The sequence below is a fragment of the Chiloscyllium plagiosum genome, chromosome 33 (genome assembly GCF_004010195.1).
Source record: "Chiloscyllium plagiosum isolate BGI_BamShark_2017 chromosome 33, ASM401019v2, whole genome shotgun sequence".
Classification (NCBI taxonomy): domain Eukaryota; kingdom Metazoa; phylum Chordata; class Chondrichthyes; order Orectolobiformes; family Hemiscylliidae; genus Chiloscyllium; species Chiloscyllium plagiosum.
The window spans coordinates 6,569,157-6,595,008 of record NC_057742.1 but is presented as its reverse complement, the minus strand read 5'-3'; the positions used below and the strand labels follow the sequence as shown (position 1 = coordinate 6,595,008).

The window sequence follows — 25,852 nt, the reverse complement described above, 5'->3', positions numbered from 1 at the left end:
TGCTGGGCTTGCTTTTGTATATTTCCTGTGCAACCGTAATTTTGTACGCATCGCTCTGTTCACACTATGGCCTGTATGTTATGTTATGTGTGTTATGATCTGCCTACTGCATGCAAAACAGAACTTTTCACTGTGCTGAGGTACATGTGACAGCAATAAATCAAATCAAATCCTTAAAACATACCTCTTTAACCAGTCACCTCTCCGAAAGTTGTCTCTTCGATATTGTATTTTTTAAATCTCGTTACATTGCTGCAAAATCTCTCAGGGCAACAAGTTATTCAAAAGGTGCTGAATAAAAATACAATTTGTTCTTGTGTTCTATCAATGAGAAAATGTGACAGTCAACTTTTAATAATTGAATTTCACCACTCCCTTCTCAAGGGTAACTATGGATGGGCAATAAATGTTGACCCAGTAAAAGACACCCATGTCCCACAAGTGAATTTAAAAAGAAATACATAGTAATGGAAGTTTAAAAAGCTTTCTTTAAAAAGATTACCAAGAACAATTTGTTACTCTGTTTAACTGTAAAGATATTTAGGTTAACAATACACTTGTGTATTTATATATATATTAAGAGAATTACTATGCAGTATCGAAAGAAATTTTAGTTAATGCCTGTTACTAATGTTGTACTGCTTGCTATATGCTAATGATTATTGGTTTCTGCAATTTATGATTTGCTACTGTGCTTGAGTAAGGCATGTGTTGTATTCAGCACTACTTCCATTATCAGATATATTTAAAAAAATTGCTGGCATCTCTGTTTTTGATTTATTGGTTCAGTAATTTAGATTACTATCTGGGTTGCTAATTGAAGAATATCTTGAAGTGATGGGAGAGTATAGGAGCTATTGGTTTGTTTTCTGCAGCATCATAATGTGTTGGGATTTAATAATTGTGTACTTGACACAAGTTGCAGGCTCAGGAGCTTCAACTGAATTTAGGTTTGCAAATGAAAGTGTCTGTAGTGGGTGTACTTGTGGCAACTTTAATGCTTTGCTAATTATAAAAGTTTTTAAGAAATCAAATTATATTGTATTCTGATTCAAGCAATGCTCTTAACTGATTTACTCAAATCATTACCATCCTACAGTGGCCTTTAGATGAATTGTTAAGCGAAGGCCCTATCAACCTTTTAACTAGACATAAAATATGCCAGAACGGGACATACCCTCTGGTGTCTTGGCCAATACCTATCCCTCAGCCAGCATCAATGGAACACGCACACCTTTTTATTATCACATTACAGTACGTAACTTGACCCCTGCATTGCCCGTGTTCCAATAATGACCAAAATATTTTAAAATATTTCTTAGACTATAAAGTGTTCACAATATCCTGAGGTTATGAAAGAGGCAACAAATTGCTGGAGAAACTCAGCACCTGTGGAGAGAAAGCCAAGCTAACCCTGTTAACTGAGTTTCTAAAGTACTGTGCTCCAAAGTCAGCGCATTTGAAACATGGACTCAGCAACATCAGTGGAGAGAAAACAGAGTATCTCCAGCAGTTCCTGTTTTTGTTTCAAATTTCCAGCATCCCCAGTTCTTTGTTTTATATTATGGCAGTATTTGCGTGCCTGGTCCAGTTGGGTTTACGGTCAATGGTAATAACAATGATGTTGATGGCAGGGAATTCAGCCAAGTTAATGCCATTCTACACTGAGGGGATATGGTTAGATCTAAATACAGTTGCCATAGTCCTGTTGGAGCATAGAGCTAATCTCTCTTTAGAGAGAGACAACTGATGATGATTTAACCTGAGAGTCGCCACACCTTAGGAGATGGCAGAGGTTGAGAAGGAGAATACTCCATAGTAACCTCAGTCACTTGAACCTAAACTGTTGACATCACTCTGCATCACAATCCAGCCAGCTGACGGTTGCAAGAACGTACGCTGAATTCAAATCCAGTTCATGCCATTCATGAGCAATACTGTTCACATGGAGCGATGCACTGCACTATTGCAGAATCATGCCCTCCATTTGACTGAACCTAACACAAAAATAACTTGGAATAAATGTTGCATCTGTTACATCAATACTGCAGCTACTAGAGGAGCTGGGAATTCTGTAGCAAGTAGATAATCTTATGATTTCCAAGTGCCTGACCACTATGAATGAGGCACAAATCATGAGGGAATACTGCTCACTTACCTGGCTGAGGGGAGGTCCAACCACACTTGAGAAGCCGCATCCCACTTGATTTGCACACCATCCTGTAACTACAACATTCATTTCCTCCATCACTAATGTAATGGGAGCAGTGTCGATCATCTGCAAAATGCACTGCACATGAGCTATTCAAAAGCAGCTTCCAAACTTATGATCTCAACAACATAGAGAAGTAAAAGCAGCAAGCATATGGGAACACCACGACTCAAAATTTTCTCTCCAACTTTGTACATATCTTGACTTGGAGCAATATCACTCACTATTCCTTCGTGCTGGTTATATGTCCAGAAAATCCCATCCCTTCGCTATAGAGGTTTTAGCCCGTCAAGAATGTAATTCATGCCCACCTTCGTGCGGCTGTGCAGGACATTGGTTAGGCCACTTAGGAATATTGTGTGCAGTTCTGGTCTCCTTCCTATCAGAAAGATGTTGTGAAACCTGAAAGGGTTCAGAAAAGATTTACAAGGATGTTGCCAGGGCTGGAGGATGTGAGCTGTAGGGAGAGGTTGACTAAGCTAGGGCTGTTTTCCCTGGAGCATCAGAGGCTGAGGGGTGACCTTTTAGAGATTTGTAAAATCCTGAGGGCCATGGATAGGATAAATAGACCAAGTCTTTTCACTGAGCTCGGGGAGTCCAGAACTAGAGGACATAGCTTTAGGGTGATAGGGAAAAGATTATTAAAGAGACATAAGGGGCAACTTTCTCATGCAGAGGGTGGTACATGTATGGAATGAGCTGCCAGAGGAAGTGGTGGTGGCTGGTACAATTGTAACATTTAAAAGGCATCTGGATGGGTATACGAATAGGAAGGGTTTGGAGGGATATGGGCTGGCTGCTGGCAGGTGGTACTAGATTGGGTTGGGATGTCTGGTCAGCATGGACGAGTTGGACTGAAGGGTCTATTTCTGTGCTGTACGTTTCTATGACTCTGATTTTTGAGGATAATCTGGATTGATGAATAAATGCTGGTCTTGTCAGAGGTGATCACCTTCCACGAATGAATTCTGACATATCGAAGCAAAATTGCATAATATTTATAGGATATTGGCAAATCTGCTGTGGCCTTACTGATGGAAACATAAATGGAATAATTTCTCATTTTCTACCAAAAGACCTATGTCAGGGAGTAAAAATTGCTATGGCACATCTCTTCAAGGGCAAAGATGTGTAAGGCAGTTGAGAAATAATTGAGCAAATTTAGTAGTTCATGAGATTGCAAATCAGAATTCTGTTACTTTTCTCTCCTTTTGAGTGCAGTTTGAATGAATTTGTGATCTGGGATGTAGTGATTTTGTTTCATTCAAAAATAGAACTCTGACTATAATGGCTGATTTCAGAAATCTCGCTTAATACTCATTATTTCTTCTCCGAATAGGAATGCAGAGTGAATTGACTAAAGTCGATTTATAATTAATGAAAATTAAAATTTTCACCATTCCAACCAGAAATCTGTCCTTATAATTGAGGCAAAGTCTTGTGAAATCTTTTTTTTTGTTTAGTGAAAACGCTTCTTTTATCCTTTCTGCCAATGTGGAGGCATTCAACATCAATTTATCTTGGTCAATTTACCGGGGATAGAAGGGTTAGATTATGAGAATGAATACGTAGATTCATTTCAGAATGAATTTGGTTGGAACCCACTCAGATACATGTGCTCAAGCAACACCTTTGGCAACATTTGGCACCTCCTCTTTCCTCAGTTTTGTTTGCATTAAGAATAGAAGATTAATGGCTGATCTAATTGTTTGAGATTATTTGCAGATTGGATAGGGAATTTGACAGGGTTGACAGAGAACCTATTTTCTCTGGTAGTCAAGAGCAAGGGGTCTAAATTAGAAGTAGTCTTTCTTTATAAGAAAGATATTGAGAAGGACTTTTCTGTGCATCATGCTAGAAACTTGGAACTTGCTCCTCCAAGAACTGTTGACTGAGATTCAATAGAATTTTATCAGAGAAAAGTGTTGGAACATGAGTGGTTAGAAAAGCACAGGCCATACATGTATATGCGGCAACACACAGTCCAATTCCTATGCACACCAATGCACATGCCCTCACGCATCCATCCAACCACCACCCCTCTTTCCCCAGCTTGCTCTCAAACACACAAATGCAGAAACATACACTCTGCCTGTAGAAGTAATGGATAGCAATCAAGAGCAGACATCGCCTTATTGTTTTTCCATTCTGCAGCTCTGGGGCGCTTAAGTGAATTGCTGTGTTGTTGCATTCACTTTAGTGATACATGCAGAGAGTGGGAATCAAACCAAGTGACCTTTTGATGTTCTGTATGGATCAGTTTCATACGCCCCGTGCATTTGGCAACTAATCTGTCAAATTATATTTGACTCTCAAAAATACTTTGGAGTATTTAAAAAAACCCAGCAAAAGTGGAATAAGATGGTGCTGAAATTGACTAGCTTCCACTCATTTCCTTTATTTTGTTTCACATCAGCATGTTTCCTGTGAATCATCTTCAGCCGCCTTTAGATTTACAGTACCTTGCCAGGCAATCCACTGGAACTAATACAGTCTGCCATAAAAGTGAGGTTAACAGTATTAACTGTTTCCTTTTCAGATCAATGAGCTGAGCCATGTTCAGATCCCGGTAATGTTGATGCCAGATGACTTCAAAGCATACAGCAAGATTAAAGTGGACAATCACCTTTTTAACAAGTGGGTGGATGTTGTTTTCTCTGGTTTTATTGTATGGACAAAAAAGAGAGATGCCTTCAAGTGTAATCATTTGAACTGACCATATTGAGTTGTCCAACATTCATATATAAGATATTCTGCCTCTGAACCTTGTTTTATTGAACATGAAACCATATGCAGTGACTTAAGGTTGTATCAATATAATAGATTAATTTAAATAGAATCATAGAATCCCTGCAATTAGTGAGTCATTTTCAGTTCTTTGACTTGTTGGCTTTCGGATTCCGATTTAAATTATGAACATTTGAATTATTTTCCAATATCCTCAGATAATATAGTAATCTAATCCAACAGTGAGTTTAGCACACATTCCTGATCCCTTGCCTTTTTCCCAGAAAAGGGCTTGGTTGCTGGATAAAAAAGACAGAGCCAAGCATTTCCATAAAGTGTTAGAAAGAATCAGTGAGCTAGACTTGTTTTATTGCCCATATCTGCAGTGGCCTGTGGGGAGTAGCATTGACACTGAACATCCTGCGCATTCTTTAGCATGACATATTTTTTGATTTGGTTTATGATTGTCGCACATACCTAGTTTTGTTTTGCATGCAGTACAGGCAAATCATACCATACAAAGTGCTTTAGGGTAATACATTATTACAGCTGCAGAGAAGATGCACAGAGAATGAGATCAGCATTAATTTAAAATTTGAGAGGTACATTGAGAAGTCTGCAAACAGCGGGAAGAAGCTGTTCCTGAATCTGTTGGTACATAGGTTTGAGCTTTTGTATCTTCTGCCTGACAAGAGATTATAGTGGGATTGGGAGGGTCTTTGATATTGGCTGCCTTCCTGAGGTAGCAAGAATTGTGGGTGGAATCCATGGATGGAAGGTTGGCTTGTGTGATGGGCTGTGCTGTGTTCACAACTCTGTAGTTCCTTATGCTCCTGGGCAGAGCAGTTGTCATATCAAACCGTGAGGCATCTGGATAGATTGCTTTCTATGGTAGATCTGTGAAAATTGGTAACAGGTTTTGTGGACATGCTGAACTTCCTCAGCCTCCTGGGGAAGTAGAGACATTGTTGTGCTTTTTTGACCATATCATCAACATGGATGAACCAGGAGAGTGCTTATTAGTGATTATTGCTCCTAGAAACTTGATGCTCTCGGCCCGCTCCACCTCAGCACTGTTGATGTAGAGGGGGGCATGGCCTCCACCTTGCAATGTTTACGACACGAGGACAAGGAGATATACATTTGGGAAATGATAGAGAAGAAATGTTAATCTGGTGAAGTGTTTCATTGTGCACACTGGCCAATCTACTTGAATTTCCCAATGTAAACAACAGAGAGGTTTGACAAATGTCCAGTGATTTGAGGTTGATTAACTCAAGAAATAAGTTTCTTTTTTTCTAAAAGGTTAAACTGAGGGCTAATTGTAACAGGGTTTTTATTAAATTGTGAAAGGGTTTAATAGGGTGAATGTAGAGAAGATGTTTCTATTTCCAAGTGAGACCAAAGCTAAGAACCATAAACATACGGTAGTCAACAATGAATCCATCACGAACTCTGAACAAACTCATTTACCCAGAGATTGTTTAGGAAGTGCAACTTACAGACACATGTGGAAGGTAAGATGGATTGCACATATTCAGTTAAAGCTAGAAAGCAAGAGTGAGGAAGGAACAAGGATATGCTGAAAGTAAGAGCTGGAATAATGAAGGAGAAGGTTTATTTGGAGGACAAACATGGCAAGGTTGGTCTGATTAGTCTGTTTCTGTACTGCAAGTGCAATGTAATTCTGGATTTTTTTTAATCAACCTGTTTCAAAATGTTATTGCACACTTCTGAAATAGATAGGGCATGAACCTGGTCTCCTGGGACACTACCACAAGAGCACCATGGTTGAATATTTTCTTGGAGTTCTAGATGTTTACTCTAGTGACATTATCACTATATCATTACAAACACTGGGCAGCAGTATAATTCTATTAATATTATATTTGATTCACTACTTCGCAAGGTTAAAACATAATCTTCAATTGATGGTGACTTTGGATCAGCCTCAGTAGGAACTGTTGATCATTATAATCCGTCATTGTCATTGTGTTTCTGATAGAAACGAGGAGCAGATGCACTTATTAAAAGACATAATGGCTGAATGAAAAATCAAAATTCTGTCATTGAATCCTTTATGTCCCTGTGATCCCCTGTTGTCGAAAATTATAATTAAATCAAAGGCCAGGATCCCGATTTCTGAACCTGATCAGCATTGGTTCTCGCAAGTGACCAAATGGGCCAAGAGTCCTCCCAGCTGAGCAGTGCAGTCCAGGTTTACAGACAGTTGATAGTGACGTGGATTGGGGCTTAAATCACATCTATCTTCTGACACTAGCTGCCATAATGCAAGTTTCCTGAAGCTACTTTAATACCTCCCAAGAGAAGCAAAGTTGGTGGGTAGGATGACAGGTTGGGGGTAGGGTAGCAGTTAGTTGAGGGAATGGGGTGCCAGATCAGTGGGGGGAGTGGGGTAGTTGGGGGATTGGAGCTGTTACCCCCCAGATCAGGGTGGGTGGGGAGCAGATATTACACTTCAGGGCCTGATGTCTGATTGGAGGATGCTCTTTGGGATCAGGGAAGAAGATGAACGACTCAGAACTATTTTGGTCGAGGTGTGAGGATGGTTGAGTTAGAGGTATTGACTCTGAGGGGTCTGATATTTGGAGGAGGAAAGATTTGAGCGTGGGGGCAGGGAGAGTGTTTGTCTGCAGTGATGTTAGGGTCTTCCCATTAGAATATCTGGTGCATGGTCTTTTGGTTGGGAGATGGGAATAAATTTGGGCCATACAGCAAATAGGTTCAACCAAGTCTTTGCAATTGACTGTTTGTACATGACTAGACTCCTACTGGAGGGTTGGAGTGAGGAAGAGACATTGATTCACTGGCATTTACTGCTTTATCAAATAAAAACAGGGCTACAATTCCCACTTTGATGAAACTGTTCATTATTAATTTTACAGAGAGAATCTCCCAAGCCGTTTCAAGTTTAAGGAATATTGTCCAATGGTTTTCAGAAACCTGCGAGAGAGATTTTCCATTGATGATCAGGATTATCAGGTTGGTTTCTTTGCTCGTTAGTCAGTTGCTGCAGCACCCCTGAACTCTTGTCAATGGATCATGTTAATTTTAACAATGTATTTTAATAAGTAGAGTCAGAAAATAAACCATTCCAAGACTGACTGGTACTGCAGAGTTGCAGGGAGGGTTGTACGTTGCATTGCAGTAGGTTCTACCTTCTATTGGGGCATTTTTAAAATATATGCTAGCTTCTGTTACAGAAAACACAAAGCATTATATTCTGTGGTTTCAATCCACCCTGTTCGGATTTAATATTTGGTCAGCTTTACTCTGACTCATCATTGTTTTCTCTTCAGTGTTGGCCTTGCTGTGCACTAAAATATAATGAGAGGTTGTGAGTATGAAGATAAGGGCTCCCTGCTTTTGTGGAAGTCTGCTTGATTAGCACTGTGTTTATATTCAGCTAAATTTCTTCCCTGTGAAAGGAAATACCCCAAAGAGAGAACAACATTTTGTGGTGTCAGCGAAACCAGCAACCAAATTACTCATCAGGAACTGGTGTTTTTCTGACTAATATAGATCCAAAATGCAGGAACAACATTATATTCCTTGTATGTTGTGTATTAATATCAGCTCAGTTGAAATTTACGCACCTTGCAAGTAATATTTTCGTGGTGAGGAAGTTTTAAGGGTTTTACAAAGTTTTGAGTTTCAGTGGCTTTAAAGAATGGAATAGCTCCAGCATTCTGAAGCTTGCTTGATTAAGTGTTCCGTCTCAGCTGGATCTGAGTCATACAGACCGGGCATTCATCTGTTACCTTCTTGCTGATCTCAGCTGCATGGGTGGATAGGCAAGGCAGAATTGGATCAGCTCTCCAGTGACCCCACCTATTTAATAAATGTGAACACTAGCTCCTCATGGGTAGGCTCTCACATATGAGAGAGGTGCAGGCATATTGATAGCTTCCTACTCCAGTGTGAGACGACATCTTTTGGAATTGAAAAAATTGGGGAGGCAGAGTTCCTGAGTATGCCTGAGAGTAATGACAAATCAAAAGTAGTCTACTCTCTAATACTTCCATGCCAAGAAGTAGAATTGTACACTGGTACATTACAGAAGAAGTTCATTTGGCCCCTGTAGTCTGCACTGGTTCTTCCAAAGAGCAATTTAGTTAACGTCACACCCCATTCTTTCCCCATATCCCTGCAATGTTTTGACCTTGAACTGTTCATCTGATGCTCTCTTGAAATTGTTTCCTCCCCCTACCAGACAGTGCATCTAAATATGCCCGGAAATATAACTATGCTGAATTTTACTAATTTAATGGTGATTTTGGTGTTTTTTAAAAAAACTGAGCATCATTGTTATGCACAGTGCAAATTAAACCAATTGAATTTGCACCAGAACAGGAGAAAATGTGTCACTTCAAACACGTGAGGTCAGTGGTAACAGAAGATGGAAGTGTGGAAAAGGAAATGAAACCATGAGTTTAGTTCTACTTGAAGTAGCTTCATAGGATAGAAAAGTTTCATTGAATCTGGTAGGAAACTCATACAAGTCAGTTGTGAGAGACCAATCTTGTTTATATTATGCAAAAACGTGAGTGACAGCAAGAAGAGCGGAACAGTGACTGGGGACTATTGAGGTGTATGTGTGAAGTCGTAAGAAATGACAGGATCAGGGACCAGTACATCAAAGGGTCAGTGAAGTTTGTGCAAACTTTGAAGAAAACAGCTGAGATGACATTGAAATGGTGTGTTGTGAAGAGGGAGACAACATGCGAGGAGAAGAGTGTCTGGGTTGCCAGAAGTGAACTGGGGAGGTCTAACATTAGACAGAAAGAGGTGGTGGTGAGACACTTGGCAGCAGTGGCATTAATGATGGAGTAGCTGATGGGGAGGTGAAGACGGTGAAGAATAATCGAATGGCATTTCAGGGACTGCAGCAAAAATTAGAAAAGCCAGAAGAAGAATTTGCAGCAGGGTTACATTGAACTGAATTATTTTGGATCCATGCTGAGGCATTGGTGTCACATGATGCGTTGGTGTTTGGCACGAATACAGGAAGAGGATGTGTGCCCTACCTGGATCTTTTGATGATTAACTGAGAGTGCCACCTTATGGTTACAAAAAGTATGGATTGAAGAACACTGTATGAAATGTGAAACCTGTATTGGTTGCATTGCTTTTTTATTTTTGATGGGTGACTCAGTTGCTTATTTTTCTCCTGCTTTTTGATGACGGCCATGCCACGGGCCATGCCATGGCTCCTCCTAAATAACTACAGTAAGATCCCTGAACATTATCTTCTGAAGGGCATTCGTTCTCTGCTCCAATGTAATGCTACCATTTCTATCATTCTCATTGACAAATAAAGTTCAGTTAAACTGACTTGAAGACCAGGTAATCATGACAAAGAGCAAACTAACCATCTTCTTTTGAGATGAATTTCATCAGCATTTTAACCCCGTGTTGAAATCCTGAAAATACTTATCAGGTCTGGAAGCATCTCTGGAGAGAGAATCAGTATAATTGGGCTAGATTTCCAGTAGTATTTTGGGAACCTGATGTTGGGATCTAATGCAGGTGTCCATGCCCTTAGTTGGCAGCAGTAACACTGGTTCAGTGGTCTTCTGAGAGCTCGCTTCCAAAATGTTACCCTGATCTCAGCATCTATTGAAGGATGGCAGACAGGTTCTCGATTGTGCAGATTCACAGAATTGTTCTGGCACAATAGGAGGCTGTTTGGTCCCATTATTTTTGTGCAGGCTGTCTGAATAAGCATAATGACTTAGTGCCAGTTTCCTGCCTTTTCTCCATATGCGTGCACACTGTTTCTTGTCAAACAATGATCTAATGTCCTCTTGTATCAGGACTGGCAGCCGTGGAGTCTTGAAAGCCCCAGCAGGAGAATTGAATGTGGTTTGGACAGGTTAGAAGACCACAAAGGTGCCTCAGCTCAGTGCCATCTGAAGAGTTGAAAATGCCACCAAAAAACCCTGGGCCACAGCTGCCAGGCCATCACTGAGGAGGGGTCAGTGAGTTTCAAACCCATGTCCCCAGAACATTAACCTGGGTTCTGTATTAACAGTCCAGCGATATTACCACCATATGATCATCTCTCCCCATTTTAGCTCAAATTAAGGCAAATCTTTTTTCACACAGATGGTCTTGAATCTTTGGAACTTTACTTCCATCACTTTTTTGAGGAATAAAGTCTTTGAACTTTTTTAAGGCAGAGGTAGGTGGATAATTTTTCAATCAGCAAGGGGGTGAAAGGTTATCGGGGGCTTAGGTGGGAATGTGGAGTAATCAGATCAACTGTGATCTTATTGCAAAGCAGGTACAAAGGGCAAGTGGCCTATTCCAACTCCTAATGTGGCCAACAAAAGAGTTTAATCTGTGGGTTGTGTTGGAGGTGGACATTGGCTTGTTCTGTATCACGTTTACGTGAAGAAAACCTTTTTGAGCATGGCTTCCTTAATGCAAAAGTCTCATGATGCTTGTCATCGAACGATTAAATCAATTTCTTTTCACTTTTATAGTGTTATTTTGGTTTTTTCTTGGAATCTTGGCAGTGCTGGGAAGGCCAGAATTGATTGTCTATCTTGGTTTCTCTGAGAACCACCACCGTGACCTGTTACAGACTGTGTGGTGATCTCTTACAACTGAGTGGTTTTGCTGAACTGTTTCAGAGGACAACTCAAGAGTCACAGTCTGGTCAGCTCAATAAGGTTTTATTCAAAAAGGATACCCATGAAAGAGTTGAGTTTCATAACAATCTGATTTAGTTTTTTGTGTAATTTGATGCAATATTTTTTTGTAGTCTCCAGTTTTTTTACATCACTGGGAAAGGTATAAAATGTAGACATAGAAGATGTTTCCACTTGCTGGGAACCCCAAAGCTACACGATCATGAAAGTATAATTCTGACCAACAAATTCAGTAGACAATTCAGGAGAAATGTTGTTACTCGAAACTTAGAATATGGAACTCTCACCCACACCAGTTCATGCAAATAGCACAGATCAATTTAAAGGGAAGTTTGATGAGCACGAGAGAGAGAAGACATCCTGATAGGTTTAGTGGGACTACAGTGACAAATAGTACTTGATTAGTTAAATCAAATGGACTGTTATACTAGGGTAAATTCTAAGCAAGATCTTAATGTTTTTATTTAGGATGCATCAATCAGTGCACAACTGAAAGCAGTCCTTTTGAACCCTGTCAGCCCAATAAAATTCAAGAGTTGGCAAATTAACAAAAAAACAATTAGAAATCTCTGTGGCCAAAATTGTGATTTGGATATTTCCCAACTGAGGGATCAAGCTGTTGTATTGTGTTAAATTCAAACTTACAGACCAGAAGATGTCTGCTTTGATTTTAAACCAGAACCTGGTTTGTTGATCCTGCTCCGTTGTTGGCTTGCTGCAGCTTTCCTCTCTGAGGACCTGGAGTATGACATATCAGCTTGCATTCTTGTTTCTGGGGGACATCAAATGGGTTATGGTATACAGTGGAGTCTTGCTCTGCAGATGCCAAGTGATGGCAGGATTAGGATTTGTTGGAGTACTCTGTGTGAACCTTCCCTTTCACCACTGACTACTCTGTTGATGCCTGGGTCCACGGTCACTTAGATGAGTTGCCAAGGCTGGCTGCTGTTGCTGCAGGGAGATCTGTATCCCAGCATCAGTAATTGTGGAGAAAAGGATGTGTGGTTGAGATGGGAGTGGCAGCCACTTGGATGGAAATTCTGTGGGCTGTTTGATTTTGAATTCTTGACTCAGCACCAAACATGGCAGCTGCTGAATTACAGTGTGAGAACAGAATGGAGGAAAAGAAGATGTGTGAAATAAATGGACTTGGCGATCAGTCTTTCTGGTCCAAGTCTGGTAGAGCTTGAATCCAGATAAATGGCAATGTCATCCATGTTGGCCAGAGCTTATGCGAGGAATTCTGTAAAATATTTCCTGAATCCCTGTGTCCTCAATGTTTACAATCTCACAGCACGTATAACTTGTTGTGAATGTACTGTTTCAGTGCAGTGTATAACATCTCCCTGCAGTCACCATTCTTGTCATATTGGTCGCAATCACCCCATCTCCCACATCCTTTGCTTCAGGCTGATATATTTGTACATTTGGGGGAGGTGAAAGAAAGATAGAGAAGCAGACAGACAGACCGTGTCAAGTGTTGGGGAAAGCAGGACAGAATGGCTCCAGTAGATCCAAATTTTCACCTCCAGGGATCCATCTAATTACCATGTCTCCCAGTAAATTCAAAACTATTGATCTCAATGCACTGATGAACCTTACTTCCCTCTTTAATCTGTCTTTCCTATTGATAGCTGGTAGCTGTTCTCAGGTATTGCTACCTGTGTTGGCTTTGTACAGCAATAAGATTTAAACTCCAATTGTAAACCAATTTGTATACAAGGCAAAGGCTTTGCTGTTGCAATTATGACAGCTTCTTCTGCTTTAGAAGTTCCTAACATTAATAATTGAGATGCAGGTCACCAGAGACTCAGCTCTGGTGGATACTTAGACAACAATGGCAAGTGTTCTTATGAGTTTAGTGGATTAGGTTTTGAAATTTATTGCAGCTGTGACTGAAGCTGAGGTGAACTCTGACAACAATGAGCTGAAGGAGGCAGAAAAAATATCCCCCACAAATTGAAGACTTAATATTTAATGTACGAGATGGTATGGTTACATGAAAGGGAGATCACATTTTTTCTGATTTTGTAAGTGTTCATAAAGTCTTTTATGCATCTTTTTGTTCCACAGTATCACTGTACTTTGCAGCTTTCATCTTTATGTCCCAGTTAAAACAAAATTTCACAATGATCTGTGATTATTAACTACTAAAATCTCAGGTGAAGTACACACACATGCGAAACAGAAAAACCATCTGCATCAATGAAAAATATTCTGGTACTTGGGCAGAAATGGTGAGATTGGATGTAATATTACATGATAAATGTTTTTATTTCCGCCCATCCAAATTTTTGGAGCGCTGTTTTATTTATGCAGATTGCTTTCCGTCCCTCATGATTACACCTCATCTTTTTCCTTCATTCTGTTCTCTGTGAGTCATTCTGCCTGCATTGATTGTACCGAAACACACAAGCTCCTGAGGGCACTTGTCAGGGTGGGTGCTGAAGGGATGTTTCTCCCAAGTGGGAGAGACCTAAACTAGGAACTAAACCATTTAAAAATAAGCGGTTTTCCAATTTAATGAGGAAATGAGGAAGCAGGTTTTCTGTGAGGGGTTGGGAGTTTGTGGAGCGCAGATAGCATTTGTAGCAACGTCATTGATTACTTTTTATTCAGAGTAGATTGATCCTTGACTAACGAAAGGGTCAGAGTTTTGTCAATAGACAGGAAAGTGAGGTTGATACAACATTCAGATTTATGGCAGAGCAAGCTCAAGGAGCCAAATGGTCTGTTCCTGCTCCTAATTAGTATGTTCATATTAAAATGAATGTCTGAATCAGCTGCAAAGGAAATGTGATAAAGGAACTACATTATGACTATCTTGATTTCTTTTTGTATCTCTTGTGTGGGATGTGATTTCCTCATTCGATTCCTTGCCTTCAAAAGAAGGAAGTGAGAATTGAAAAGATTGGTTTGCTTTCCTTAGAATTAATAAGGTTAAGGAGTGATCTGATTGAGGTGCTTACAATCATCTACAGACAGAGAAACTATTTCCAAAGCTCAAGGTTTGATAAGTAGGACAAAGGTTTAAGGTTGAAAAGTGTGGCACTGGAAATGCATATCAGGTCAGGAGGGACGACGTTTCGCGCATAATTCTATCATCAGGAAGGGCTGATGAAGGGCTTATGCCCGAAACATAGACTCTCCTGCTCCTCAGGTGCTGGCTGTGCTTTTCCAGCGCCACACTTTTCGACTCTGATCTCCAGCATTTACAGTCCTCACTTTCACAAATAATTAAGGTAACTGGCAAAGCAAATACAAAGATGACCCAAGGGAAAACATTTTTTACTGAAGGAGTGTTTAGACTTTTGGATGCCACTGCCTGAAAGAGAGGTGGAGATTGATTTCAGCGGTAGCTTTCCAGAGGAAATTGTAGAGGTACCTTTTTGTTGTTCATTCAGGGGGTTTAGCCATCATTGCTCGAACTAGCATTTATTAGCTATCCCGTGTTGTACTTGAGAAAGTGATAGGCAGTTCACTATTTGAACCATTGCAGTCCGTTAGCTGTAGGAGGCCCACAATACTGTTTGGAAGGGAGTTTTGGGATTTTGATTTGAAGAGGGAAAGCTGCAGGGTTATGCAGAAAAATTAGGAAAATGGGATAAATCCGGACGCTCTACAGAAGGGCTGGGGCAAACTTGATGGGACAAATGGTTTTGTTCTGCAACGTTTAATCTCTGGTTTTATTCTCTGGAGAATTGTACTTTGCAGTTGCATCTTCATGCTGAATGTATGATGTCATCTTTCCAGAGGGTGAGGCAAACCAGGAAAATTCTCCCCTGTAACACCATCGCTGCAACATCTTGCCTTTATATAGCATCTTTAAACTCGCAAAACATCCCAAAACACTTCACAGGAGCTTTATCAGACAAAATTTGGCACCAACTTACAGAAAGGAATATTATCCCTGCTGACCAAAAACTTGGTGAAGGAAGAAGGTTTTAATGAACATCTTAAAAGGAAAGACAAGCAGAGAAGATTAGGGAGGGAATTTCCAGATTCCCAGCTGAGACATGGTTGTCAATTCTGGGGTGATTAAAGCAAAGGGTGTCTACCAAGCCAGAATAGGGGGAGCGTGTTGGAGCAATTGCAGTGATGGAGGGCCATGACCATTGAGGGATTTGAAAAAGGCGATAAACAGTTTAAGTTGAAGTAATTGGAGTGAGAGCCAGTATAGGTCAAGAAGCACAGGCGTAAAGAGTAAACAGAATAGTGTGAGTTTGAGTACAGGGGACAAGACATTTTGCACTAATTCGACTTGATGGATGGTATGAATTGGGAGAGTGCTGTAACACAACCTTACAAATGGAGCTCAGCCTTGATGCTGACATTTATGGTTCTGTTTATAAACAGTTAAAATCACTGCATTTTATAATGAGCTGGATTTTATTTCTGTTTTCTGAAAAATTGACCCCAAGACACTGTTATGTGAAAGTGATTTTGTTTTCAATTCTCTAAAGTCTAAACTGCAGCATCACTTCATGACTAATGACTGCACAATCTTTGAAATCACAACTGTAGAATCTATAGAAAGATTATAGGGTGATTTACAGCGTATTGGGGAGGATCTTTGATTTTAGACTCACCTACTCCAATCCAACTTAGACTGCCTGAACCTTTTGGTTTAAACGTGTTTGTGTGTAACTGATTGAGACGTAACTGTTGAGCTTACCACAGGTCACTTTTACAGAGTGGACTATTAAATATTAATTTCCTTTTTTTCCTCACCCTTTCCTGCTTTAAGTGTTAAACATATTGGTGTGATTATGGAATAGAGTCATGTTAAGCTTCAACTGTTTCAACTTTCACCTGGCTTTCAACTTAGTTGAAGTGTGGCATTTTGGAGCTGTGATTAAGCCTGTTGTAACCTTTTTTTTAATATTAAAAAGAGCAGTGAATGTTTGAAATGCTGAACAGGTCAGGCTGCATCTGTGCAAAGAGCAGACAGGTTGGCATTTTGACGGTGAAGTGTTGTCAAAAGTACTTTTTAAATTGCTAGCTCATCCGGGTTAGGTTATTGGAATCTGAATGAAAATGGGGAAAAGAATCAAACACAGACTAAAGGTTAGCTTATTTAAGATAAATCAGGTACAGAATGGTCTTATACGTGAGAAATAAAGTAATTAAAGTTAAAAAATGGAACAATGACAGGCAAACAGGCCTGAGAATACTCTGGGTGAATGTTATGAAAAATACTTTGAGCTAACATTGTGATCATGAATCTGCTGCTGCCACTTTAGATTTATTGCTGTAATAAAAACAAATGCTGGAAACACTCAACAGGTGAGGTAGCGTTCATGCAGAGAGAAACACAATTGCTGCAGTTTTGTAGCGCCTCTGTGATTTACAGCCTCTTAAGTATATTTGAAATCTCGTCACTGGTTATGATGTAGGAATCACACCAACCAATATCATGTTCAGTAAGTTCCCATAAACAGCAATGTAATAGCAAGCAGATAATCTGATATTGTGATGCTAACTGAGAAACAAATATTAGCTGGGATTACCAGGGATAATTCCCCCCACCCCATTCTTTGAAATAGTGTTATTAGATCTTTTACATCAGTCCGAGAGGAATCATCGAATCTCACTTTAATGGTTCACTGGAGATATAGCACGGCAATCTATTTATTAAGCGGCACCTATGAGACCAGGAATGTATTGGTTGATCAAATATTCTGGATAATCAACAGATACACATAACCACAGTAAACCCTGACCATGTAAAACTTTGAGATATCCACATTCCTCAAAAAATCTATGATTTTAGGAGGTGTTCATTTTTTTTTGCAATGTAAAAACACAGTAAGTAACAGGAACACAATGCAGGGCTAGACATATCACTGTTAAACTTTATTTACAGCGTAAATACTCACATCGCAATAGATTCCAGTTTTAATACATTTTTTATTCATTCATGGGAGATAATGCACATTGAAAGGTGGCCAGTAAGGGAGCTCAGAAGTAGAGGGAAGAAACAAGAATTTGATGGAAATCAGTACACCTTTATAACATTGTCATTTATGATGCACCTCAATGGCAGGTGGGTTGAACCTAGATCTTCTAGCTCAGAGGTAAGGACACTACCACTGCACCACAAAACATCCACTTTGTTGTATTCATATTGATTCTGGGAAGCTTTTAGCCTTAACTATAGTCTGTGGGCAGACTTCTAGTTTGACAAACATTTGGTATACCTTTTTTATTGTTGAAATATAGAACTCTTTAAGTCGGAAGGTTTTGACATACTTTATTGAAAACTAGCCAGTGATTGGGGCTTTTAATTATTAACACTTTAACTACGTAATCACACAATGTTAATGAATGAATTTAACAGCAGAGCAGAGACCAAGTCTGATCACTGCTAGCTCAGCTCATCTGGTGCCAGTTTTGGGTACAGTGGTGAAATGGCATCGAGGCTACAGAAACAGTATATCGAGCTTCTAATGTAAGAGGTCCTAAGGCACATTACAGGAAAATTATCAAACAAAATTTTGACATCAAACCACAAGGTATTACAAGTGACCAAAATCTTTGTCAAAGTGGTGGATTGTAAGGACTGTTAAGAGGAGAGGGGAGAAAGAGGTTTAAGGAGACAATTCCAGAGCTTCTCTTAGTCAGTCACATGAAAACATGGCCACCAAGATCGGTAGGATTAAAAGTAGGAATGCGCAGGATGCCAGAGTTGGAGGAGCATAAATATCTCAAAAGGTTGGACAGGTTAGGCTAGTATTTGCTAGAGTTTAGAAGAGTAAGAGGGAACTTAATTGAAATATGTAAGATTCTGTGGGGTCATGGCAGGGCAGAGGTGGAAAGGATACTTGGTGGGGGGAATATAGAACTCGTTAATAATTATAAGGATTGCTCATTTAAGACTGAGATGAGAGAATTCTTTTTCTCATAGAGGGATTTGAGTTTTTGGAATATGCTCCTCAACCTGGTAAAAGCAAAGTCTTTTAATATTTTTAAGGCAGAGGTTGATCGATAGCAAGGGGGAGAAATATTTCCACAGAAGCTGGTATCTCATCACCAAGTCACCCTTTATTTACACATGCATAGTCCTTGACACTGCTCTAGCCTCCTCAGAGCCAGCTCTCAGAGTGAACAGAATCTCTAACACGCTTATTTATATCTCTCAGCCAGGGCTCCCTCATTGGTCAAATGTAACAGCCCCAGTCAGGGAACTCATATTCTGTGAGGTTCACCTGGCTGACCTTGCAACAATCACTACAAGCGGTGAAGGGTTTTTGGGGATAGGCTGGATTGCGGATTAAATTGGTTGGCTATGATCTTATTAAATAGGGGAACAGGCTCAAGGAGCCTACTCATCATTTGGGGAGCCTACTCATCATTTGTATGTTGTAAGGCTGGGGAAGATTTAAAGAAAGAGGTAGATGAGGCTATGGAAAATGCTGAAAGCAAGTTTTGGTTTTCTAAAAATTATTCACTGTTGAGGCTATTGATCCTTGTTCCCTGGGCACTGCCATGCCTGATTGGGCATTGGTGAGGAGGGATTCCTTCTTTGGTCAGAGCATTGTATATAGGAGTTGGGAGGTCATGCTGAGGCTGTACAGGACATTGGTTAAGCCACTTTTGGAATATTGCATGCAATTCTGGTCTCCTTCCTATCGGAAGTGAAACTTTAAAGCGTTCAGACAAGATTTATAAGCATGTTGCCAGGGTGGAGGATTTGAGCTGGGGAGAGGCTGGATAGGTTGGGGCTGTTTTCCTTGGAGCATCAGAGGCTGAGGGATGACATTAGAGAGGTTTGTAAAATCATGAGGGGCATGGATAGGATAAATAGACAAAGTCTTTTACCTGGGGTGGGGGGCATAGGTTTGAGGTGAGAGGGTAAAGTATAAAAGGGACCTCAGGGTCAACCTTTTCACACAGAGGGTGGTACATGTATGGAATGGGCTGCCAGGAATTGGTGCCGAAAATGTGTTGCTGGAAAAGCGCAGCAGGTCAGGCATCATCCAAGGAACAGGAGAATCGACGTTTCAGGCATAAGTCCTTCCTCTACAAGGAATTGGTGCCGGCTGGTACAATTGCAGCATTTCAAAGGCATCTGGATGGATATATGAATAGGAAGGATTTGGAGGGATTCGGGCCAGGTCTGGCAAGTGGGACTAGATTAGGTTGGGATATCTGTTCGGCTTGGATGAGTTGGACCAAAGCGTCTGTTTCCGTGCTGTATATTTCCATGAATCTTAAGTACAGGAAGAGAAGTATAGCTGGAACTGGTTCATTAATACCTTTCAATGTGCATTGGAAAAGCACCATTGGAAAAGGTGTGTGTTCAATTCAATTATACTCTGATTGAAAACTGCACCAGTAACTCTGTCCTCGGTCCTCTTGTCACCGTGAGGATCATAGTTATAAGCTGCTTGTGGTTGTAATGCTTGTGAAACCCTAAATTGAGGCATGTGATAGCCTGGATCATTTAGATAATTGTTTCATCAACCTTTTGTTTAATCAGTTCCCCTGAATTGGAGTTTGTGTTTGTACAAGGGTGGATGTACAAACCATGTTGTTTATTTTAAGATGTTCAACCAGTATTATGCTAAATCACCTTTATTGACATTCTGAAGTCCACCTGTTTTATGCATACGTAGATATTTTGAGTGTCTATATACAGGCATATGTCTTTAGAACATATCCCTTTGTGAATGACATACACAGTTGTTAAATCAATACAGTTGGGCTTGCTGACATGCTGCATCAGAGAAATAAAGAAATTATCAATTTAAATTAAATGTTTTATTGTCTTAAATACTATACAGTTCATACTGCTCTGTATTATTTGTGCTTTTCTCAATGCTCTTTCCATCTTTTAGACTGCTTCAGAATATAAAAGATTTGAACTTATAAAGTGCCTTTCATGGCATTGACATCTCAAAGCTCTCTGGAATCAATTAAATATTTTCTGAAGTATAGTCACTGTTAAATTAGAATATTCTTTATTGTCACATGTAGTCCAGTACAGCCAAAAGTTTTACAATGGCTGCCTTTAATGATGCCATCTTAGGTACAAGTACCTAGGTACAAATCTGATAGAGTAAAAGAAATAGTGTTGTTGCAGCATATAAATTGGCAGGAAACAGTGAAAAAGTCCAGAATAATAATGTGACCATCGGTACTTAAGTTCCAGTCCATCCCTGCTGGCCCCAGAGCATAAGGCCATTTTACCTCCATGTGCTGACCACCATCCAGGACTTGTTCCACCGCCGCTGCAGGAATTGTCCATTTTGCTTTGCATTGCCATGGGATTTGACCCGTGTTCGTTCTGCTCCTCGACTCCATTCTTCAGATAGGGTGAGGGGAAAGGAAAACTATGAAAAGGAGGAAAAAAGGGAAAGGGACTAGCGAACAGAGGAACTCTAACTGGAGCATCCTACTCTACCGCCATCTTAGAATATAGAACAGTACAGGCCCTTCTGCCCTCGTGCTGACCTTTTATCCTCATCTGAGATCAAAGAAGTGAAGAACTTGTTGTTATGTAGCATAAGAGTCATCTCTAGTTTGTATGTTCTACATATCTTTCAGACTGATCCTTCAGCCTTGAGAGAGTGATTGTCACCCTTTAAGATTTTCTTTCCACAAACAACTGGAATCTTAAACCACTTGATACAACTTAAACTTATGGTGAGCCAACCAGTGGCTTGGACAGGTCAACATTGTGAATTTTCACATCAAATCATTGCAGGAATATTGCTTCTTCTTGGTATTTACAGCTAATGATTTTTAGGGTTCATGGTAATGCCACTGGACTCATAATCCAGAGATCAAGGATGATGCTCTGAGGACCTAGTTTCAAATTCTGCCAAGTCAGATGGAATTTAAGATTCATGACTATATTTGGGAATAGTGATCATCAAAAAAACCATTTGATTCATTGTTGTCCTTACCTTATCTGACCTACATGTGACTCCAAGACTCATGCCAATGTGGTTGTCACCTAACCATCTTCCGAAATAGTAATACGTGCCACTCTGTTCAAGAAGAACTAGGGATGGTCAACAACTTGCCAGCAATGCCTATATCCTGTGAAAGAATAAAGATGAGTTAATTCACCAAAAGCTTCACATGGCACACGTTAATTTTCTCTTGATCAACACTTCATTTTTGGTATTAACAGACATTTTATCCCCCCTCCCCACCTCTATTGGCCCATGTTTCCAATAATGCTGTATTCTAAGACAGCTACTTTGTGGATTCTGATGTTCTGTTTTGTAGTCAATATAATTGATGGTTTCAGTATTTTCTTAAGAAGGCAAAGGACACTTCTTATTTGACGTTTTTCCACACATTGCCTGGTTTCTTATTTATGTTCCCTTATTTCAGTTTGTGTGGTGGCTCCTTTATCGTACAACAAATGCATATATCTTAAGGGATTCACACTTCAATAGGTTAACCTTTGGATCAATTTAAGCTGGATTTCCAGTATTATATCCAGGTCATTCATCTGTTAATGTTCTTTGCAGTAGGGTTGATTTCCATTAGAAAAAGCGCACATTGCATTGGGATTTTTAAACAGTATATTCTTATTTGTTATTGTGAACCACATACTTATCTCAATGTTGCTTTGCTTATGGGATCATAGAGTTATACAGCACAGAAACAGACCCTTCAGTCCAACTCGTCCATACATATCAATCTGACCTTGTCCCATTTGCCAGCACTTGGCCCATATCCCTCTAAACCCTTCCTATTCATATACCCATCTTAGATGTTTTTTAAATGTTGTAATTGTACCCATCTCCTTCACCACTGCTGGCAGGTACCTCCATACACATGCTACCCTCTGTGAGAAAAGGTTGCCCTCCAGGTCCTTTTTAAACCTTGCCCCTCTCACCTTAAACCTATGCCCTCTAGTTTTGGACTCCCCCCATCCTGGGGGAAAAATACCTTCGGTCTTCACGCTATCCATTGCCCCTCATGGCTTTATAAATCTCTTTAAGGTCACCCTTCAGCTCCTGACGCTCCAGGGAAAAAAAGCCGCAACCTATTCAGCCTCGCCCTGTAGCTGAAACACTCCAATTCCAGCAACATTGTTGTAAATACCAAAAAGCTTCATGTAATGTACATTTTTGAACCTCCAAATAGTTTGTGCTGGTGGTGGTCATTCTGGATGAATTAGGGGCAGAAGTCCACCACTTTGCCCATCGAGCCTGCTTTTCATTCAGTAAGATCGGGGCTGATCTGATTTACTTTCTGCCTCTCTGTAATACCGTTTTACCTTCTTGCTTATCATAAATCTGTCTAAGTCTAAGCCTTGAAAAGACGATAATTCTCCTTTCACAAATTTTTGAGGAACTGTGTTGCAAAGACAGAGTATCCCTCAGAAAACAAAACATCACTTGCCTCTGTTTTAAATGGATGCCTCCTTATTTTTAAAACTGTCCCATTAAATCTAGATTCTTCTACAAAAGGAAAGATGCTTTCCACATGTATCCCATCAAGATCCTTGAGGATTTTGTTTCAATCAAGTTAGCTCTTGTACTCAGCAGATATGAACCTCTCCTGTCAAACCTTTCCTCATAAGACAATTCCTAGTCTGCCTTCCCCCTCCTCCCACGACATGTATTATTGGTCCTGCAAATTTCTGAACTTCCGCTGCATTTATATCCTTCCATCAATGGATAGACCATTGTTGTACACGATAGAAGAGGTCTCAACAATGCTCTGTATAACTGAAGCATGTTTAATCCTCCTCGTAATATATGATAGCTTTGCTAATTATTTGCTTTAACTGCATATTAACCTTTTGTGGTTCATGCACAAGGACACCCAGATCTCTCTGCATCTCCGAGCTCTGTAATTTCTTGCCATTTAGATGTGTTTTTTATTCTTACTGCCAAAGTGGATAATTTCACATTTTCCCACTTTCTATGCTCCATTTTCCACTCTTTTCACCCATTTTATATACCCTAATTTTTGATGCCCTCTTAACAAATTACTTTCCTATCTATATTTGTCATCAGCAAATTTAGCAACCACAGTTTTGATCCCGAGTGGATAAGGAGTGGAGCTGGAAAAAGCACAGCAGGTCAGGCAGCATCAGAGGAGAAGGAGAGCTGAAGTTTCTGGTCAGAACCTGTTAGCAGGATGGTTTGATTCTCTTCCCGGCACCCCCCCATCTAAATCCATGCAGATGCGTTACCTTCTGGAAATCTAGATGTAGTGCATCTACTGGTTTCCCTTTATCCACAATACATGTTACTTCCTCAAAGAACACAAAATATGGTTAAGCAGGATTTCCTTTTCACAAAGCTATATTGACTCCACCTGATTGCCTCAAAGATTTTCAAATGTCCTGCTAAAGCCTGTTTAATAGTAACTTCTATCATCTTCCATTTGACAGATGTTAAGCTGAAGGGCCTGTAATTTCCTTCTGTCCTCCTTTCCTTTCAAATAAATTCACTACTTATATTTGCTATTTTCCATTACTAATGGAAACTTCCCCAAATCATTGATTATGATTGGGGTCATTAATGGTGTCGTATTTTGTCAAATTTTGCATATAAACTCGTCAGACAGTTTTTAAATAGTGGGTGGTACTTCAAAGATCTATTAAATTGTTGAAAGTAGCGTTGAAATTTGTGTTCAATAAGCTTATGAGGAAATTATGTTTTGAATCCAATTAAAGAGTGAAATTTGGTCTGAGATTCTGTTTGCATTCACTCGTGGTTTTACTCATTTAAAATCAAACCGAGTAAACAAGGACATTTTTGTTTGGTGTGGAATGGAATTTGTTTTCTTGTTTTTCATCGACTCTTACCAAGAAGCATCTTCAAAAAATCAAGGGTTGCCCCACCGTGGCAAATTTATTTATTTTATTCTGAGGCAGGACAAAGCAACAGGCTATATCAGCTGGAATGGTGATTGAACCCTTCACTGTTGTTGCTGTTCTAAACCACATGCTAGCCTTTCAGTGAACAAAGCAGGCTTGTTTCCCATCTCTTATCTCCACCACCATCTCCTGGACTATGTACTCCCTCACTATACAGTGGTACAGCTGCATAAAGGTGAATGACCGATTGTTATTTCAAACATTCTAAGTGACACTTGATAATCAAATACTTGGTGCAACTAAAGTGAATGAATGGTTTAGTTAATCCACCAATGTCATCTGTGAGTGGAATATCTGTAAAAGAATGCAATATGAGACATCTGAACAAACAGCCAAGAGCATATTATAGAGATAATTGTTATGAAAGCAATAAAATCAACCTACACAGCGTAACTTTATGGTTCTTGTGTTTACACAGTTAAAGTTGATTATAGTAAAACGCTTATATTGTTTATTTCTTACCTTGCTATTTTTCTACTCTCTGTTTCTAAAGGCAGGTCACTCCGTTCTGCATTGCAGATCACTGGGTGCTCAGTACCTACTTTCCAAAACAATCATTAATTCTGTTTGGGTCTGAGCAGGAAGGGATAACTGCCCTTGCAACTGCCACAGTTGATCCCAATCCTGACCTCCCCCTATTGATCTCAGAGGCCCAATATCGATACAGTGGCTGGATTGAAAAGGCTGCAATGATTTTTATATGTGTTGCAGAAATTCACCAAGGTTCCTTAAGCAGCACCGGCCAAACCCACAACCATGTGAAAGTTAAGGAAGCAGAGATGGGAGCACCACTGCCTGCAATTTCCTCGCTGAGTCATTCACCATCCTGACTTGGAAATATATTGCCATTCCTTCAGTGTCAAAATCCTGGAACTCCCTTCTTAACAGCTTTGTGGGTCTACCTACAGCACATGGGCTACAGCAATTGAAGAAACAAATCACCCCCACCTTCTCAAGGGTAACGGGGAATAGGCCATATATGCTGCCTCACAGAGCAATGCTTACATTCCATGACAGAATGATAATTAAATAAAACTTCTCTATACCTCCCCAAATCACAATCTGATTAGATAGTGAACTTGCTAAAACTGATCAAACATTTAGCAGTCAATTCAGCAGTTACCATTGTTCCCGTGGTTGAAGGTAAGATCATAAGAACTAGGAGTAGGAGTCGGCCATCTTGCCCTTCAAGCCCGCTCCGCCATTCAGTATGATCACGAGACAGATTTTTTAATGGCCTCAGCTCCATTTACCTGTCCTGTCTCCATAACCCTTAATTTCTTTACTGTTCAAAACATAGCTTTAAAAACAATAGACAATAGGTGCAGGAGTAGGCCATTCTGCCCTTCGAGCCTGCACCACCATTCAATATGATCATGG

General features: G+C 40.0%; 1 protein-coding gene across 5 annotated transcripts in view; it reads left to right on the top strand.

Moving 5' to 3' along the window:
- LOC122539778 (phosphatidylinositol 5-phosphate 4-kinase type-2 beta) overlaps nt 1-25,852 on the top strand; it is a 114,142-nt gene that overhangs the window by 17,306 nt on the left and 70,984 nt on the right. For 4 of the 5 annotated variants that reach the window (XM_043674834.1, XM_043674833.1, XM_043674836.1 and 1 more), the window contains exons 2-3: nt 4,752-4,849; nt 7,846-7,942. The exons of the other annotated variant lie outside the window; for it this stretch is intronic. In XM_043674834.1, coding sequence (XP_043530769.1) covers nt 4,752-4,849; nt 7,846-7,942 — 195 coding nt within the window. The remainder of the gene's footprint in view (nt 1-4,751; nt 4,850-7,845; nt 7,943-25,852) is intronic. 5 annotated transcript variants of the gene reach the window in all.